Here is a 19865-nt window from a genome sequence, read left to right as displayed (position 1 = left end):
TGATCTAAAAAAAGTCATGCCTTGAATTCAGAGAACCGTAGATGGGCACCGTTGAGAGTTATCGTGGAAAACAACGATTAGCTCCAGAAATCAATACTGCATCGAACAGGAGTAAGTAAATTTCTCGACTAGATTCCTAAATGCCTGGAATGATCTGGTTGAAGTCAGGCTTTGAGTTTATAGAACTGTTGATAAACTATAATCACATATTTTATGTACCGTAAAATGGGGTAACTTTGATAGCTTTTCAGCGAATTTTCTCAATATTTTTACATGTAACAGTATTTCCCCGAGTTTTATATTTTTAAAACAAGTACTAGGGTATCAGTTATCAATTGCAATCAAAAGATTCGATAATCTGAAATATTTTGGATAATTTTTAGTTTTTCATATATCCGAAAATCAGATTTTCATTTTGGGGTAACTTTGATAATGCCCTAAAAACACATCAAATCTCAAAAAATAATCACAGATTGAAATCTTAGGAGTATTACCATGGTGAGAGAAGGCTTGTGGAATATGTTAGATAGATTTTTTTATAGCAAAACATTGATTTTTTACTAAATTCTATATATAAAAATGAGTTTATGGAGTATTGAGTGCAAAACACAATAAATTTAGCTATCAAAAATCATTATCTTTGTAATAATAGATGCTTAACGGTACATAAACATATGTTTACATGCTATCCATGGTTATTTTTTTTTTGGGAAGTTTTTTAATGTTTTATGAACAAATTTTGAACAATGCACATTTACCTACATGAAATTACAATGGCATTGCATACTTTTAGGCGTTTATAAATGTATGGAGAATAATATCCCAATTTAGAAAATTGCTTCCATTTCGTAAAAACACACTTAGTTAAGAGATTCAAGGCCAGATTTGGAATCTACTATGATGAATCTATCGAGAATAAGAGTCCTTTCATTGAAAAAATTGTTGTAACGAAGTCGTATAGCAGATTGTTTGAAGGGGTTGATAAATGACAAAAATATCAACAATTTTTATTTTTTGTCCAAAAAGTTGTATATAAACTAGATTTTAATGAAAATTCGTCTAAGATGAACTTTCATATGTTTAGAATTGATTTACGTTTACCTTTTTCTTAACTGGTTGAAGGAATCATAGTTATAAGATGAATTACACAATGTCTGCCGCACTATCAAAGTTACCCGCATTATCAAAGATACCCCGTTTTACGGTATATGAAACCTTCGATAACTACATAAACTCATATTTTCATGAAATAGCTCTTATTGTAGTCCATACATAGTTATGAGCGACTTTTCATTCACTCGTGATGTAATATGAGTTTATGTAGTCGATATTCTATACAGACAAATCATGTGATTACAGTTCATTAGCAGTTCATAGAACTCAAGGCCTGGTTTCAACCAGGCCATCCCGGGTACTCAGGAATCTAGTCGAGAAATGTACTAACTTATGTTCGATGCAGTGTTAGTTTCTGAAGCTAATCATTGTTTTCCGCGTGCAAATAACTGCTGTTCTCTGAAGTCAAGGCATGACTTCGCTTAGATCATCAAATTTTTGTAGGAATAGTTTAAAGAGACACAGTGCACAGAGGTTCCACATAGGTAAAACATGTGATTACATTTTCGAATAGTTTTGGCGTTTCAGTCTTTTCGGGGTCATAAACAACTAAATGTTTTCTTCTTCCAACGTTTCGATCCTTATTGGATCTTCCTCAGGGAATCTGTAATTTATTATAATCGTTTTTATAGGTTTTAACACTTTGGACTACACTTAACACATACCGAATGAAATTGTTGCTTTTTCGTCCAGTGGTAGTTTTTTGAAACTTTTAACCGTCATTTGTTGTTTTTTGCTATAAAAGATTATTGTCAATTAAGGAATACCTTAATGTCACTGTCTACTTACAATTTGTCCGTTTTTTCTGTTCCGAAAAACCTTCAAATTCAAAAAGATATTTTCGTTGGTCGGAAACCGGACCGCTATCCACTACCTTTACGTACAACTTTCAAAATGACAGTTTTAGTTTGTTCTATTCGTGCGTTGTGTGTTCGGTTTCAGTCGTGTCAGTGTCGTCAGTTTGTGTCATGTTTACATTCGGTCTGTTTTGGTTGTTTGATTTTAAAAAACTACCACTGGACGAAAAAGCAACAATTTCATTCGGTATGTGTTAAGTGTAGTCCAAAGTGTTAAAACCTATAAAAACGATTATAATAAATTACAGATTCCCTGAGGAAGATCCAATAAGGATCGAAACGTTGGAAGAAGAAAACATTTAGTTGTTTATGACCCCGAAAAGACTGAAACGCCAAAACTATTCGAAAGTCTTCAAAACAGGCGTCGTCAATATAGTACATGTGATTACAGTTTATCTACAGCTCAATGAAGTCAAGGCCTGACTTCAACCAAGCCATCCCGGGTACTCAGGAATCTTTTCGAGGAATTTACTTACTCATGTTGGATTTACTATTGGTTTCTGGAGCTAACAGTTGTTTTCCGCGTGCAAATAACTCCCATTGTGGTCAATCTACGGTTCTCTGAAGTCAAGGCATGACTTCAATCAGACCGTCCAAATTTTCTGCAGTTCGTGGATATAACAAACATTATACAGATTTAAGTATAAGTGCAAATAACAGCGATAAAAACAATTGAAAATCATCCGTGATGATTATTTCGAGTGATCATGTTTTGTAAGGACGGATTCGGAAAATCCATCCAGAGATTCAGAAAATATAAACAGTAGTACATGGGCAACACATGTTCTAAGTATGTCTCCGATGACCTATTTTGTCAATAAGGGGATCATATTTCGTGTTTAATGTCATTTGAATAAAAAAAAACTTAAATGTAGACTTGTTCAATATCCCAAGAACTCAAAGGAGACCACAGGGCTGTTACAAAACTGTCGATTTGAAAACCGCAAAATCCGCGCCAAGCAATTTGAAATCCGCGCAGAGGTCATCAAATCCGCGCCAGTGCAAAAACATGTGGTTTTGATGACTCTAACTCTAAAAAGGCAGAAATTTATAGAGAAGATCCAAAGAAAATGAACTATTCATGACTTTTGTTGCACTCCAGATGAAGAGCTTCTATTGATAAATCGATTCTTAACCATTACTAATCCATGAACTTAGATGACAACTTATCAAACAAGAGTTCAAACATGTTGAAAACAAACTAGTTTTTTTTAATTGGAATATAAAGTTTCGGATCAATAGTTCTTTGATGGCATATCAGTCAGGGTGTTTACTATTTTACGAAAATGGAAGTTCCTGTTCCCTGAAGCAGTCCCAAAAAGGAGCATTCTTGGCGAAACTTTTGAAATAATTTACTTATAACCAACATTATGGTAGAAATCCTGAAAAGAAATCTGACCTAAGTCCCAGAAGACCAAAAAAAAAATTTTTTGCAGAAGCTATTGTGAAATGGTTTTTGTGCGGCTCCGTGGTCGTGCGGCTAGGGTCACCAAGCTCTTCGTCGCATCGTGCTGAGGAGCGCGGGTTCGATTCCCGCCGCAGCTGTCAGGAAAAGTTTTCGGCTGTGCCACTGGGCGTTGCATGCTAGTCCGTTGTCTAGTGTCGTGCTTCCTTCAAAGAGCGAAAAGCTCACTGGAAGCATTGAACGTGTCCGTGTCTATTTTATTTGAGACATTTATGGGTTACTTGCTGCAGAAACTTATTTTGTTGAATCTTCACAGTAATACAGTAACACTAGCATAGACTAATTACTAGTGCAATTTATTGCCCAAGCAACACACATGTTATAATACAGTTACGACAGCGCAAGTTTTGGTTGTATAGCAGTTTATTTGACGTAATTTCAACATTGTGTTTAAATAACGTAAAATAAACTTCTATACAACCAAAACTTGCGCTGCCGTAACTTTTATATAACATGTGTGTTGCTTGGGTGATTACATCAACAATAAATTTTATTCCAAAGGAAGATATTTATGAAAAAAGATGCATTTCCTGAATATATCTGGGAACTTTTCTAAACATTAAGACAAAAGATATGCAGAAAAGTATCAATGTATCAGAAATTTATGATAAATGTTTCTTGTCACACCATACTCTTGGAAATTCAGTGAAGATATCAGCAAGAATGTCCTCAGGACATTTTGTGTCAGAAAACCAATCAGATTCTATCAGATTGATTGCTTACGATACACACAGTCTACAAAACCAATAGTTTTCTTGACGGGATTCTGTTACAATTGACTCTTGATTAGACTACAACATTCAACCAAATGTTTCCTCAAAATTTCCGAAAGAAGTCTTTTTGCAAATTTCACAAAAAAGCTTTCAGAAACACAAATTTTAGAAATCTTGCTATTATTCAGCATTTTTTTTCGAACGTTAGGCATTGCTCTATAGGTAAGTTCCGTTCAAAATTTAAATTAAATCCAAAATTTTAGCCAAAACTGATCTCAGGGTTAAGACAGAAAGTACATTTAACCATTTCCGCAAAATCCGCGCCAAAATGAGTAAAAACGCGCGAAATCCGCGCGAAACGCAAAAACCGCGAAAAACGCAAAATCCGTGCCACTTGTAACAGCCCTCTATCGAAGAATCTCGAAATCGAACCTGTAGCAATTTCAACTATCATTAGGCAACGGAATATGTGAACTACCATTGATATACTTCGATGAGAAGAAAGTTATGGTGATGTAAATCGTACTTGGCCTTATTTTTACCCGACTTGACCTTGTGACCCACCGGCCTTACTCCGTGCAGAAGTCCAAGAAAATTTTAACCTTGTATATTTCTAAAACAAAAGTGCGAGTTGTTATTCAAAATCAAACGGTTTAACGCTCTGACAGGACCTCTATTCATGAATAACAGGTGGTCTTGAGTTCAATCGGTGCCAAGGTATCTCAGTGACAAACATGTTATTGAGAAAACTTGCGTACCTCATAGTGATATCACAACAGTCCTAAGATCTGGACGCAGTGACCGTCACCCGACAAATGAGAGATGGGATAATTATGCGTAGAACGGCAGTAGTGGTCTCAGGGGCGTTCCCTCAATCCAACGGAAATCTCTTCGGAATCTCTTGAATATCCCTGAAAAGCGTTAATACGCTTCTGAAACATACCTGAAACCCCCATCAAAAGTTCCCTGGGACCTGGGACTCCCGGAAACCCCTCCGAGACCCTCCTGAACCTCAGGTATCAGTAGGCCGGCTGCAGAGGCACGTTATCCTCCATTTGGGACATTTGTGCCAAACAATTAGCAAGAATCGGTCAACATTAGGAACATTAGGAGCTCAAGGCAGTGTTCAATATTCGGGTTCCCGAATTTCGTTACAAATGTCTCTTAAAAAATGAAGGTTAAAGAAATTTATATTTAACGGAGTTAAGGAAATTTAAAATTAATAGGAAGTGTAAGAAATGGCTGTGACCTGCCGTGGAATTATGCACGGAAAAACCAAAGGAAAACAAAAATGTCCGTACTAAATGTTCAACAATTGGCGAACTACCCTATATAAACTTTAGAGTCTTGTAGTCTCCTTCCTCGTAACTGCGCAGTTGCGCTCGAAGCTATTCAATCCTTAAGTAAACTACAAGTCAAATGTAAGTCACTCGTGGGCGATTAACAAGTTACAACAAAAGCCCCGGTGATGTCCCATCCCATTCATAAGTTACCTACTGATTTTCTCATCAGCAGCCACACCGATTGACGTTTTTGCATATTTAATCAGCTAACCTACAACGTAATTGCAGCAGTAGTGGCTTCTGTCATCGGTCGGTCGGGACACATTGCTCACCGCACTCAAACGCACACCGTCGAGCAAGTCTCGTTAATGTTCTAGATGAATTGTCTTTTAGGGAAGTGACGGCGTCATCGTATCGATGCCAATCGGCGATTAGAGTGGTGAAGAATATTTCAGAAGATTAATTTTTGAAGGTCGATTCGATAAACTGTTATGAAGGACGGAAATATTTATAATTAAATTTTTATACTGATGAACTTTGAAAATGAGATTTAAATGCAAATCAAAAATCGAAGATTTTAATTTGGGATAGCGGGGGCGTACTAGCTAAGCAGTAATTAAAATAAAGAACGATTTTGTTTACGATTTCACCACAAGAAAGCCAGTAAGCTACGTAACGTTGAAATACAAATAAATCCACTATTCTGGAACAATGCCCCAGTAACAGTCCATGACTTCGCGCAAAGCTATCGTCACCATAAAAATCAAAATATTTTGCCGCTCCTTTTAAAGTGACTTCTTCGGACCGAATTGATCGACCGGCTTTTTCTGGTTTCTAGTAGAGAACATGAAGCCGTTGTTGTTACCATATTCGACCGCTAAAACGGCGACGGCGACGACTGGAGCTGCTAGAGTTTTTATGTACTTTGATTGACGCCACCGAAATCAGAAAACCCATTGAAATGTGAAACGTCAGTGGGCGTACATTTCTCCACGGTTGTCATCGTCATAGTGGTGAGTTGTGACTGCTGTAGTTTCAACGTATCTCCGGTTTGTTGAAGAAGTATAACTGTGGCGTTAAGTACTGAGCCGCAAAAAAAGAATTTGCTATTTATGTTCAGTCTGCTACCGTTGTACTGTTGGGTATTCACACGGTTAGATTCACTTGGCAAAACTACAATTTGATTATAGGAATTACCAACATTGATAACTTAAGCTTTTAATTTTAATTGTGAAAAGAAACAAACGGTATACTGAAATCAAGTTTAGTTCAATACCATCAGACGATGGAGATAGTCAAGTGGCTCCGTAGCTTGGAGGAATAAGATGCGCCCATGTAGTGAATTGGGTGAATTGGGAGTTGTTGGATCGATTCCCACCGGAGAACGTGTATTTATTTTCGCAATTAAAATGTCAATAGGTCCATGGAGCACGTGTTTCAGTTGTGTACATGGATGTTAAAGCGTTTCTACTTTGTAATTTTCACATCACTTAGGCTATCAAAATTAAGAATTTGATTCAAAATTTATGTTTCTAAAACCAAATCAAGTTTATGATGACCCACTATTATATACATCCGCTTTTCGCGATTCCCTTCTTCAAAACGGTGACTGATATATGACTAAGCTCAGATACCAAGCAAACAAATTCAAGCATCAATGACTATCATGACGCACGTGTGTTCCCATGATCTCTATTTTTCCTTCAAAGTGACAAACCGCCCGCGCAGAGGCTACCATAACCTGAATGTACTGCACGCTTTACGATCAATTTACATTTGAGCAAGCAAAGCAAGTAGCCCCGGCCGAAACACGATGCGCGGCATCACTCCACAAGATAGCGTCAAACAAATGAGATTTATGCCGATAACCAATTAAAATGAGACATACGGCGGCCAGCACTCCGAACGTCGTAAGGCCTCCGATCCGCAAACGGCAGCCGTGCACTTCAATTGAGTTATTGCAATATCCAATGCGATTATCCATTCGGGATGGAAGTGCACGCTTCTACGCCCATTTGTTTCCTTAACGAAAAGTGAAGATTCTACTCGCAATTATGGGTGCATCTACTCATTACAACGATCGTGCTCGCCCGAGGGATCGTTTTTCCGTTTGGTTACTTGAAGACCGTGCACTTAAAACACCGCCCGCCCGCAATTTGCATTCAAACCTACACTCTGTGCACTGTTTTGTCCAGTTCATTGGAGGAAAAAAAAAATCGACGAATTGCAACTGCATCAAGTGGAAGATTTTGCAGTGTGAACAAAAAATAAATAAATCCGACAGAATTGTGTACATGAAATATTTTAATTGCGGATTTGCTGACACGCGGGCCAACCATATATGGAAAGTGAGCGAATAAACTTGTCACTGTTTAGTAGAATTGCATTGCGGACGAACCTCAATTATAAGTAGGTGTGGTCGATAAACCCACATTTGTTGCAATTAGAGCTGCGTAATATCAGTCCTATCAGATGGAGACTAATTTTGCATTTATGAGCAATTCAAAAAATGCAATTCATTGCCAAACTAAAGCATATTGTATGAAATTTGAATTCTTCAACTTATAACACTAAGCAGAACTTACGTGAATATTGAAGATTTGCTTTTGGACTTACCTGAAAAAAAAAACACAAAAAATGTATTAGAAGTTTTCAAAATTAGTCAATAGTATTCGGTTGTATTGTACACGATGGAGAAGTAATTTTCCAAGTATTTTTTTTTTGTCAAGACTAGAAGAGATTCTTGAAACCATCATAAAACCAAAATTTAAATATTTGGTTTTATGACGGTCCTCTACACCTCTACAAGACTAATTGGTCATCAAACTGCTAATTTGGTTGCTAAAATATATAAGATTTTGTTAAAAAATTGCAGAACGAAGAACAAAATGCAAAAACTATATAAGAGTAGAGTTCCAGTAAAATTATCTGTCAATTCGGTAAGCATTGAGAATTCCAGAATTCTAGATATACGATCATACATATTTAGGGTATTGGTTTCCTTCTTAAGCATGTGGCTCCCATTTTCATCCTACGAAAAACAAAGGATATCAGCGCTATTTGTTTTGTTCCTTATTTTTGTATTTTTTGTTAGAAGTGAGCACCAATCGAAACAAAAAGAACGGAATCAATCGGCGCCGTAATCGCTTGTTTTCGAATAGGATGAATATGGGAGCGTGAGATTAATGATGGAACACATACCCTATATAGGATATTCGTTGAACTGATTCCACACGTAAATTCCACGTGGCGTAGTCTGGAGAATCAGACATACAAGAAAATTTCAAAAGCAGAACGAACTACTGAACAATACAATGATCATCAACTTCAATCATCACACTTTTGAAAATTACTATTTGCACGCTTGAAACATTTCACTCAGCGGTATCCGCGGATCTATGTTTACTCTACTACTATAGTATGGATCACCGGTACTAAACCCTTCCTAAGCAAAACAAGTTCGTAGACTAGATTTTAAAATGGCTGATTAGATTGCGTAATATTTGTTGTGGTGGTCGATGGTGTGATTAGCTTATGTTTGTCCAGCGTCCTTTTTATATGATAGTTCTTTTTTTTGACATGAATATCTCCAGAATAAGAAAAACAAAATAAGATAACTGTCTTCTAAGAAGTTGTTCATAACATCCAAACCTTGTCCAATGTCCAAAGTGAACAATATAATTTGTGACCGGTTCACTAGGTGACGTAAACGATGCTGCAAAGATTACATATTGTGACGATCTTTGAGCTTTGTTTCCAATGAAAAATAAATTGATTTCCCTGAAATCTTGAAAATGGTTTATAAGTGATATAACTGTAGTTCCTGTGTATAAAGACAGGAACTCGTTTTTGCTCCACACTGCTCATTCGATTCGTAACCAGATTCTATGCCTTCTCCCAAAATTTGAGTTCATTTGATTGAAAATTGAGACTGCACAAGCCCTTCAAAGTTTGTATGGGAATTACTATGGGAAAACGATGTTTTTCATTCAATCGACCGTAGTATTTTCCCAAGTTCCCTAGAGCCACAGACAAACAGACGTAACACTCTTCAAAACGACTTGGCACATGCATTTAACGATCAATTCAAATTTCATTTGGTTTGCGCGATCTTTTCACCAGAGGCGCTAGTGTTCAATCGCTTTGACGTTTGCCAGTGTACACGTTGCTAAATGATGCAAATGAAAATTACAGGCAATTTGTGTAGTAGTGTGCGTGTCAGCAAAACGTCAAATCGAAATCCATCATGGCCGACAGTGTCGCGCGCGGTTCTACCAACAGGTGGCAGTGTGCTCATGAAAATGACACCGGACAAAAGTTGTTGATGAATTTCCTCTAAGAGTTACGTCTGTTTGTCTGTGCTAGAGCGTTAGTTGACCCTTGGTACTTCTAGGCTACTAAATCAGCTACAACTTTGCAAAGACCGCATACAAATCGCATGCCTCATTAATTAGTTACCGATTTTTATCCAGAATCGAAATCTTTACTCATGATGGTTAAACTAATCGTCGGGCATCACTGCATTTTGCAGTGAAGCATAGTAGCCATGATTTCAGTGTGCTAACTTTGGCGCCATATGCAGCAATGTTGCCTGCTGGGAAGCTGGAGGATCATTGCTAAAGTTTGTCCAGTTGGATACAAATCGATAACTAATTAATGAGGCATCCGATTTGAATGCGGTCTTCGGCAAGGTTGTAGCTGATAGAGTAGCAGTAGCCTAGGAGTACCAAGGGTCAACTAAGCCTCTAGGGCACTTGGGGAAATGATATGGTCGATTGAATGAAAAACATCGTTTTCCCATAGTAATTCTCATACAAACTTTGAAGGGCTTGTGCACTCTCAGTTTTCAACCAAATGAGCTAAAATTTTGGAAGAAGGCATAGAGTCTGGTTACAAATCTAATAATCGGTGTGGAGCAAAAACGATTTTTTGAACCACGCTAACATACATACTTTTTGTACTGAAAAATTTTCATTAAAATCGGTTCAGTATTTTTGGCTTTACAGTTTTAGGTATAAAATGTGATATTTTTTAAAGTGCTTGTTTGGCCGGCCCAAGATTCTCAAATGATAAGTCTCTTGTTTCGACGATATCTCCGCCTACACTCAACAGATTTTGATGAAATTTTCATGGTATTAGCTACACATAATGTATTATTCCTGGTCAAAAAATCAGCTATTTTTGTGCACGCAATCAAAAGTTATACATTATTCTTTGTGTCTAATGTGTCCTTCTTAAAAATATTTTGTTCAAATTTTTTACATAGTTTTCTTTATGAATTTTCTCAACGGTGGAAAACTTTTTCCAGTTCATATTTTTTTCTGGATTCCTGAAAAAAAAATGTTATTATTTTCATTAAAAAAAACTTTGTTTCTACGATGCTTCGTCCTTGAGTAATATTTTTTCAAACAAAAGGCTTATAAGGCACATTTGGACATTTTTCACATAATTGGCCATAACTCAAAAAAGAAAAAAAAATGCATTCCAAAAATTTCATCGATTAAAGTAAATTTTTTTTATGTTCCACGAGTTCGGGCATAGTTTTTCCGGCTTTTCTTTACGAATTTTCTCAACGGTGCAAAAAAATGTGTAAAACTTTTTCCAGATCATTTTTTTTTGTTTTTATTCGTGAATTTTAACTTAGGGGTGATACACAAATTATGTCACGCAAAAATCGACCTTTTTCAATTCCCCTCCCCCCTATGTCGAACTTTTTATATGGGACCTCAATATTTTTTGTATGGGTTGTCACGTTCTGCAAAACCGCCCCTCCCCCCTAAAAGCATGACGTAATTTGTGTACGGTCCCTTAGGCTAATTCTTCACTTTTTCCAATTCATTTTTTTTTTCATGCCTAAGAAAATTTGCCTTCTTTTTGAGAAAAAAAAACTTTGTTTCTACGGTGCTTCGTTCTTGAGTTATGATTTTTCAAAGTAAGTAATGTCAGGGGAAAACAAAAAAAAAATCCACCTGAGTTTTCGGGAAAAAAGGCGACCCTGAATTTTTCTTAATATTTTTCATTCACATAGGGTAGCGAACCACTTGGGCACGGTATTTTGGGCACTCTTCGCTATAACTCAGTCAATTCCAAACCATTTGACTTGAAATTTTGTACATGGCTAGATACTATACGTATCACATCGCGTTCCAAAAATTGTGTCAATTGGTTCAGAATTGGCTGAGTTATAGCAGAAAAGTGCTCAAAATAGGACCGCTGCCTAGATGGTTCCACTTCCCTATCCATGAACCCTGCCAGTGGAAAAAGTTTTATGAAAATCTGAGATCCAGCGGCCCAAATCCGTACGGTAATAAAAAAAATCCCCATCTCACTGATAGGTGGATTGATCAACCAACTCTTCAGTTTAAAAGTTGCGCTTCGTCATACATGGCCAAAATATTTGGGATAGGCAACTTTTTTTCTCTTACAAAAAAGTTCAAGAAGCTGTAACTTTTCATAGAGTGCATAAAAAAATCTCAAATTTTGACTGTGTGGAGGTAGAGGGTGTTATAGACGGTAGGGAACAGGGATTATGTGAAGGATAGGGTAGGGAGTATGGCGGAGAGTTAGGGTAGAGGGTAGGGTAGACGATAGGGTAAACGGTAGCGAAGATCTAGGATGGAGAGTAGAACAGAAAGAAGGGTGAAGGGTTAGAGTAGAGGGTAGGGTAGAGGGTAGGATAGGGTAGATGGTAGGGAAGAAGTAGGATGGAGAATAGGACAGAAGGTAGGGTGAAGGGTTAGGTAGGGTAGAGGTTTGGGTAGATGGTAGGGTAGACGGCCGGTAGGGACGCGATTTCTTCAGGTATTCCTTCCGAGAACCTTCCCAGGATCCCTCCGTCTGAGAATGCCAAAATTGAGTCTACGTAGTTTATGGAGAGCGCCTTATTACTACCGACGTAATTTAAGACCTTTTTAATACATAGGGTATTGGATCCCTTATTAAGCATGTGGCTCCCATTTTCCTACTAAAAACAAAGAATTGAAACGCTGTTTGTTTTGTTTCTTATTTTTGTATTTTTTTTTTGTTAGAAGTGAGCTCGCATGAAATCAAAAATAATGGAATCAATAGGTGCCGTAATCGCTTTAATTTTGAATAGGATGAATATGGGAGCGTGAGATTACTTATGGCACTCGTACCCTATATACAAAGAGTAAGTCAGCATGATCGTTTTTTTGGAACAAAGATTTTTCGATTCCATTTTGCGTCCAGAACAACTGCAAAATTTGGATACACGGAAAAACGAAAGTACCCAAAAGTGAGTTCATTCCACCCAACTTCGAGGTTGCGTGCAGCAGACCCGTGCACAGAAGTGGTGCCAAGGAAGGGTTTTTTCCCAATTTCGGCAAAAGACGGAGGGGCGCCTAGTGTATGAAGTGTCGGTAATAGGGGGGGTTAACACCCAAACACCTCCCCCCCCTTGTGCACGGGCTTGGCGTGCGCGAAGCCAATTTTAAATTGCAGGAGTCGATGTTTGGGTAGGTAGTTTGCATTTAGGCGTATACGGCCAAAGTACCTAAAGTCAAGGTTTTTTTTACTCAACCGTCAGTTAACATTACTCAACTTTCGGTACTGTGCCACTTTCTCAATTTTGGCTTCCCGCATCGAACTCTCAAAGTTGGGTTTTTTTGCTATTCACTCTCTGACAACAATAAAGAGAGCGAATGAAACAGGATGCAAAAAAGAACTCAAAAGTGAGTTTAAAAATACTCAAATTTGGATTCTTTTGATTTGCAGTGTACGATTGGTTCCATCCCCGTACCCATATTCCGCATTGCGAGAACAACCCTGTAATTGAATAGTACAATTATACCACTTGTTGAGTCGTCGAAAAGTAAAGCGTAATATTGTAAACGAGAGGAAAATGTGCAAAGTAATTGTAACTAAATAGTGTCCAGTGAACATAACGAAAAGCCTAGCAGCTCAACTGGCAAAACTAGAGTTCAAGGAATCAATATAAAGTATATTAACTAGCCGTCACCACGCCCCACAAATCATCCTAATCTGACACCACCTCGATACGTTTTAAAATGGCTCCGATAATGATGATTAATGAACCGTAGCAGAATACAAAACAGCCAGTTTTTTTTCGTAAAGCGCTCCAACTCCTTTACTAGTACAGTAAATTCCCAAATATTTATTTTTCACACATTGTTATCAACCGCCAAATGGGGCCCCCGTTCAATTTTGATTCACTGTCACCAATTAAGAAACCACCCTCGTACGGCACTCGGATGGTTGCCAGTGGTAATAAATTGATCGTTAAACACCGCGGTTGAGTTCGTGACCGCACGGTTCAAGTAGAAAAAAAAATGTCCAACTGGTAGCAAGACCTATTCCTCAAACTCAGTCAGACTGACAGCAGGCATTGCCGTTGGTTTCCGGAGATCGTTGTAAAAGGAAGATGCTAAAGGTCAGAAGAACGGATAGTATCATATTGAAAGAATTTTTGCGACGGCTGGCTGACTGGCTGGCTGTGGCAGTGAAACATTGCTGCTGCAATTGACCGGCCTTGTTCTCATTTGCATGGAATGTGAGAAAGATGAAGTAATGCGATGGCATTAAGAGGTACGGCCGGCGGGCAATTCAATTCTGGGTATTAATGATTTCCTTATGTCGGAAGAGGTAAGTGATTTTGGCACTCATGTAAAAATTGCCCATAAAGGGCCCATATAGCCGAGGCGGTAAACGCACGGGTATTCAGCATGACCATGCTGAGGGTGACGGGTTCGATTCCCGGTCGGTCCAGGATCTTTTCGTAAAGGAAATTTCCTTGACTTCCTTGGGCATAGAGTATCTTCGTGCCTGCCATACGATATACACATGCAAAAATGGTCATTGGCAGAGGAAGCTCTCAGTTAATAACTGTGGAAGTGCTCATAGAACACTAAGCTGAGAAGCAGGCTTTGTCCCAGTGATGACGTTACGCCAAGAAGAAGAAGAAGAAGGAGAAGTGAAAATTGTAAGTAGGTATCAGCTTTACTAACTGATATGCAAGAAAAATCCATACTATTGTTAACCTTCACGTACCCGACAACTCATTTTCAAAATGCTGGCATTTCATCAACTTTCATCCGTTTTCTTTAGAAATCGCCCTCAATCGATCACAAATTTGTCCGGAACCATCCCGGAGATATTCCGGATTGTACTAGGGCTAGGGGATGGGGGAATTTTATGTTTTGTCAAATAAATAAAAAAAGAGTATTCCGTGTGTGTGTTTGAGAGGCCCTCGCGGAATCTATTCCAAGTGTTCCGGAGCGGCCATATCAGCTAATAGATGCTTTAGTCAATTTTTTCTGCTCCATTCTTTTGAAATCATGAAGATTGATACGTCGCACGGCATGTCTCGGTTGCAAACCTGGAGTGTCCCCGGTGACACCCTCGTGGAACCTGTGCCTAGATGTTCCGGGGTGGCCATATTAGTTGATACAGACTCAGTCATTCGAAATCATGAAGATTGATATGTCACACGGCATGTTTAGGTTGAAAACCAGAAGTGTCCCCAATGAGGCCCCGCGGAACCTGTCACGGGGATCTAGATGGGTCAACTCATTCAAATCTTCGAAAGATTTTTTAAATGGAAGTCGTCCAGGGCGAATACCTGGACCAACTCTCATGAAAACCATCACTGCACAGTTGCATTACATATTTGAAAAAAAAAAATCCACACAAGAAATACTGGAGGAACAGATACTAAAAACTTCTGGAAAAAATTCTGAAAGATAATTAGAAACTTTGCCAGATTTTCTTAGTGTAGTCTTTACAGGATTTTCTTCAGCAAATTACTTTAAAACTTCTTCAGGGTTTATCCCGGAATGTTTGTAGGGGTTCCTTCCGGAATTTCTCCTGTAATTTATTCAGGAATCTCAGCAAGGATTCCACAGGATTATTTTCTCCAACGTTATAACTAGCAATTCTTTCAAGGGTTTATATGCATTTCTACAATAATTTCTGTAAATATGATCTAGGAAATTTTGAAGAAATTCCTTTTGATCAACCCGGTTGATTTTTATTTTTAAACCAACGTAAAAACAACCCTAAAAAAAGTTTTGAAAAGCTTAAAATCAGGTGTGCTCAATGTAAATTCGGCAAAATAATCGCTGACACTCCTTTGAAACTGGTCCCCTCAATTATCTTTTATTTCTAAGCTGATTATTAGCACCGTACCATAGCGTAAAGAAAAAAATCGTTTGAGAAAATTATGCATTAGGAGGCGAGTGCGTTTTTTTGTTTTTCGCATGCAAGCCTAAAACTTCAGGAAAGATAGGTTTTCTTCATCTACCTCGACGGCACCTAATTTGAATCACTGTTTTGTGGATCAAAATTCCTTTCACATCATCTAACAGGAATGGAGAGATCTGAGTAATAACCACAACAATAATTGGAGCTACAAGCATAAAACGATTAAAAAAATCATGAATGATGATTTTACAAATTTTTGTCATGATTCTAGAATACATGCAGCATGATATCATGAATCATTTTTTTTTTCGATGAAACTAAACTCATAAAAGATAAATACTAGGTTCATTGGTTCATGAATAAGGCTTATGGTTTCATACATTTTCGTCAGATTCAGAGTACATGCAGCATGATTTCATGCCGCAATTTATCCATTTTAGTTCTAAATATGGAAAACGTAACGTCGAGGTTATGGCAAAACGAATCATGATGTCATTCCGTTTTTAAGGCGTATTTTCAGACCATAAAAAAACCCACATTTATACCAAGATCATGACACATTTTGCTAGTTTCGAGTTCCGGTTTTTTTCAGTTTAGTAAAAAAACAGTTAAAAACTAATAGAAAATATGTTAGAATATTATATTGAACAATAACTTATGTATCATTCAAATGGATAAACTAGACGTGAAATAAGTGAATCATCTACAAACGCTGATACCAAAAGAAACACTCATAGTACATTTGTCTTCTTAACATGCAATAATTTCAACCGTCCAAAATAACACACCTTCTTAAACCACCTGCCCCAAAATGAGACAATTCCAAAATTGTTTGCTAATGCCGCGGATCAATCAAACCAATATCGCGTCCGGTCACAAATCAAACAAACTTTTGGCACTACGTCTGGACCCCCACCGTAGCGCGCCGTTAGCGACGAAAGCTGCCGATGAGAAATGACAAATCACTATGCAAATAAAGCAATCCGAGCCGTCCGTCCGATGCTGATGCAAGCGATAAACGGGTAAACAACGGTGCTTCGGTGGTAGTGCAATTACTGCCTGCCACCTCCACGCCAGGAGTGCAGATCTTTCAAAAATGGTTCCCCATAACAGTTATTCTAATAAATTACCTCGCGTTTGCCAGCGCCAGCAAAGCTATTGCTAAAGTTATTGTTCAGCACTCGAATCCGATCAAGATCGATTCCTCCACCACTGCCAACCACCACGCTGTCCTCGTCATTACCAAACAGAGAAGAGACGTCGGAGATTCGCCTGGAGTTGCGTCGAGTTGCATCGAGTGAATCAATAGAAATCCGCCGCGAGTAGGAGGAATAGCTGGAGTCATTCGAGTTCCGCCGGTTGACAACCGGCGGCTTCACTATCCCCGAGTCGAACGAAAGGCGTTTGGTGAGGTCGCATAGGTCATGCTCGCTACTGTCCTCACTGTCCTTAGACGGCGAAGAGGCCTTGTTCTTGAGGATCGAGTGAAGCTTTCCGGTTGTTGGGGCGAATGGGAGGTGAATTTGGTGATCGTCAAGGTTAAGGCTGCTCCGCTTGCTGGCTGTTGATCTTCCGGAAATAGAAGGTTTCCGTCGAAGGTCAACGGTAGAAACCGATGTGTTGCGAAGCATCGACGGAAAGTCGGATGGATGCTCCATAGGGCGAGCCGGTTTATTTAGGATTGGCATACTGTCACGTCGGCGGTCTGGGTTGTACAAATTCTTCTTGCTGGAATATAGGTCGCCGAAATGGGCGATTGAGTTCCTGTTTGCCAATCGAGTTTTTCTTTTAGCCATTTCTGCTTCTCGGCCAACATTGTAGATCGATCCGTAGGAAGCTCGTTTGCTGGCACTTAGATCAGCCATGGAGCTAACGTAGTCACGTTTCACAGCCGAACAAATACTTCCTCTCCGATGACTTCCATGAATATTACAGTGCCGGCTTGTTCTGGATTCTACAATTTTGACCTCGTTCTCTTTTTGGTTCATGAAAATTTCATCTATTTTCTGCAATTGCTTGTCCACCACACTGTGACGATGATGATGCGAATGATGATGGGCCATCTTCACGTGAAATCTATAACACACGATCCAGCACCAGAAAAGAAGGCGACGTGAGTCACTTCAAATACACACTGCTCTTGTCCTAACCAAATAAAGACGTCAAAACACAATCTCACACGCTTCAGTAAACCATGTTGTCCTATTTTGGACCTGAAATCACTGGCGTGCCTCCCAACCGAAAAGAAAGGCACACAAACACCGAAAATAATAGCAATAAAACACCCTAAAACTCAAATGACCCGTGAACCGCAACGGCAACAAAACGCATTTAACGATCGCGACAAAGAGTTCAGCAATAAACAAATCTTCCAGCCGCCACTGGACGACAACACTTGGGACTGAGTGGTCAAACGACCCGCGCGCGAATCAAACGATCGTAGCTGACTGATGCTCGCGACTGAATCATACGCGTGTACGACAAAACAGCGGCATCGGCGGCGCGGCTAGTTAGGTTAGTTTCCTCATAGTGGGCTGCCGCGTTGACGATGACGACGACGACGTCTTCACGTACCTACATACACCACCGCCTGCGCGCGCCTTCCATCATCATCCGCCACCGCCGATTCGCGCAACAACAGCTCATCGAACGAACAGCGTGCTATGGGGGCAAATTCTCTGGTGACACCTTCGCACAGCTCAAATATGCGCCACCACTCGTACGTACCTACATACATCAGCCAACAACGGTAGTAACGTGTGGTCGATGCAGTGGAAGTGATGCCAGCCATGGGTGAACAAAACTGGTGGAATGTTGAAGCGGAAGTTAGTTTTAAGGGCAAGATGCGCAGTGAATTCTGTAAAACTCTTTCTGCCTAAAACATAAACTTATTACCAGTTAATTAAGAATTTTGAAGGAATTTAATGAAGCACTACATTTAAACATTTTAATACGAAAAACGTGTTTACGAAACATGTTCGTTGGCACATCTTGTCAAGCAAGTTGGGAATATGTAATTCGAACAAACATTCAAATACAGAACCAAAAAACACAACTGATGTCAGGGAAGATAGGGTTGTCTTCTGCAAACCCGTGTATCTGTGGTCATAAAGGCGTCCGAGAAATTTCTGAAAATCCCCGGAGAAATTTCTGATGGAATTGCTGCAGGATTTTTTTTATGAATTCCTTAAGGATTTTCTGAAGAATCCGTTTGTTGAATTCAAAAAATAAATCTCTGCCTGATTTTTTGTAAGAATGCCTGGGAGAATATCTGAAGGAATTCAAAGAAAATTTATAAAGAAATTAAAGGAGGATTTTCTGCAGAAATTACATGGAATCCAAGAAAATCGCTTGACAAGATTCTGTAGAAAATCATGTAAAAAAAAACAACGAACGAATTCCCATGACAATCCTTGGAGGAAACCTTGGAGGATACAAAGGAATCCCTAATGGATTTTCTGGAACATGAAGGAATCACTGGAGAAATTTATGAAGGAACTTCACGAGGATTTTCTGAAGGAATCTGTGAAGAAAGTTTCGAACAATTTCATAAAAGAATATCTGAAGGGATACCTAGAGGTATTTCTGAAATAATCTTTGAAAGATTGTTTCAATAATGCATGGAGTAATTAATTTAATGCTTTGGACGATTTCCTGCTCTGTGCATCGATCAATGTGGCGTTAGCTTCTATGTGCGAGGAATGGTGAATATCATCTAATGGAAATTTTCTCGAACCGGAAAATATTATACGAAAAAAATATTTGGTAGCGCTGATGCACAATGATGTCCGTTATAATAACTACAAAATATTGTTTTCAAAAAAGTCTGTCCATTTCTAGAAATTCAAGTTTAGATGCTTTTTGCCATACAAAATAACATGAATATGACTATAAACTATGAACGTACCCTATATTGTAGGTAGTCTATTCATAAATCAATTTTGTATCTTTAAAGAAATTTTTGGAGGAAACCGAGAAGGAAACTATGGAGTAATTCCTTAAGCAATTTTAGGTATAAATTTTAAAGTAATCCCTGTAGGAATTACAAATGAAACTTTTGAGGACATTCTTGTTAAATGATTATTTTGGAATCCCTGAGGAAATTTCTGAAATTTTTATTTACTAATTTCTGAAAGAATCCGAAAAAAAGGAATCGTTGGAAAATTTTCTGAAGGAATTTCCAAAGGAATCCATGAAAGATTTTTTAAATGAATCGCTGGAGGAACTTCTTCTTAAAGGAATATCAGTAGGCATA

General features: G+C 38.6%; 2 protein-coding genes across 6 annotated transcripts in view; both read right to left on the bottom strand.

The window, feature by feature from the left end:
* Positions 1–18331, bottom strand: part of LOC134288307 (uncharacterized) — a 72692-nt gene extending 54361 nt beyond the window's left edge. Inside the window, exon 1 of the mRNA XM_062852719.1 lies at positions 16741–18331. Coding sequence (XP_062708703.1) covers positions 16741–17673 — 933 coding nt within the window. The 5' untranslated portion in view covers positions 17674–18331. The remainder of the gene's footprint in view (positions 1–16740) is intronic.
* Positions 1–19865, bottom strand: part of LOC109430789 (WD repeat-containing protein 47-like) — a 349154-nt gene that overhangs the window by 208428 nt on the left and 120861 nt on the right. The window lies entirely within an intron of this gene.

This window comes from Aedes albopictus, chromosome 2 (assembly GCF_035046485.1).
Source record: "Aedes albopictus strain Foshan chromosome 2, AalbF5, whole genome shotgun sequence".
Classification (NCBI taxonomy): domain Eukaryota; kingdom Metazoa; phylum Arthropoda; class Insecta; order Diptera; family Culicidae; genus Aedes; species Aedes albopictus.
This window is presented reverse-complemented; position numbering and strand designations above follow the sequence as displayed.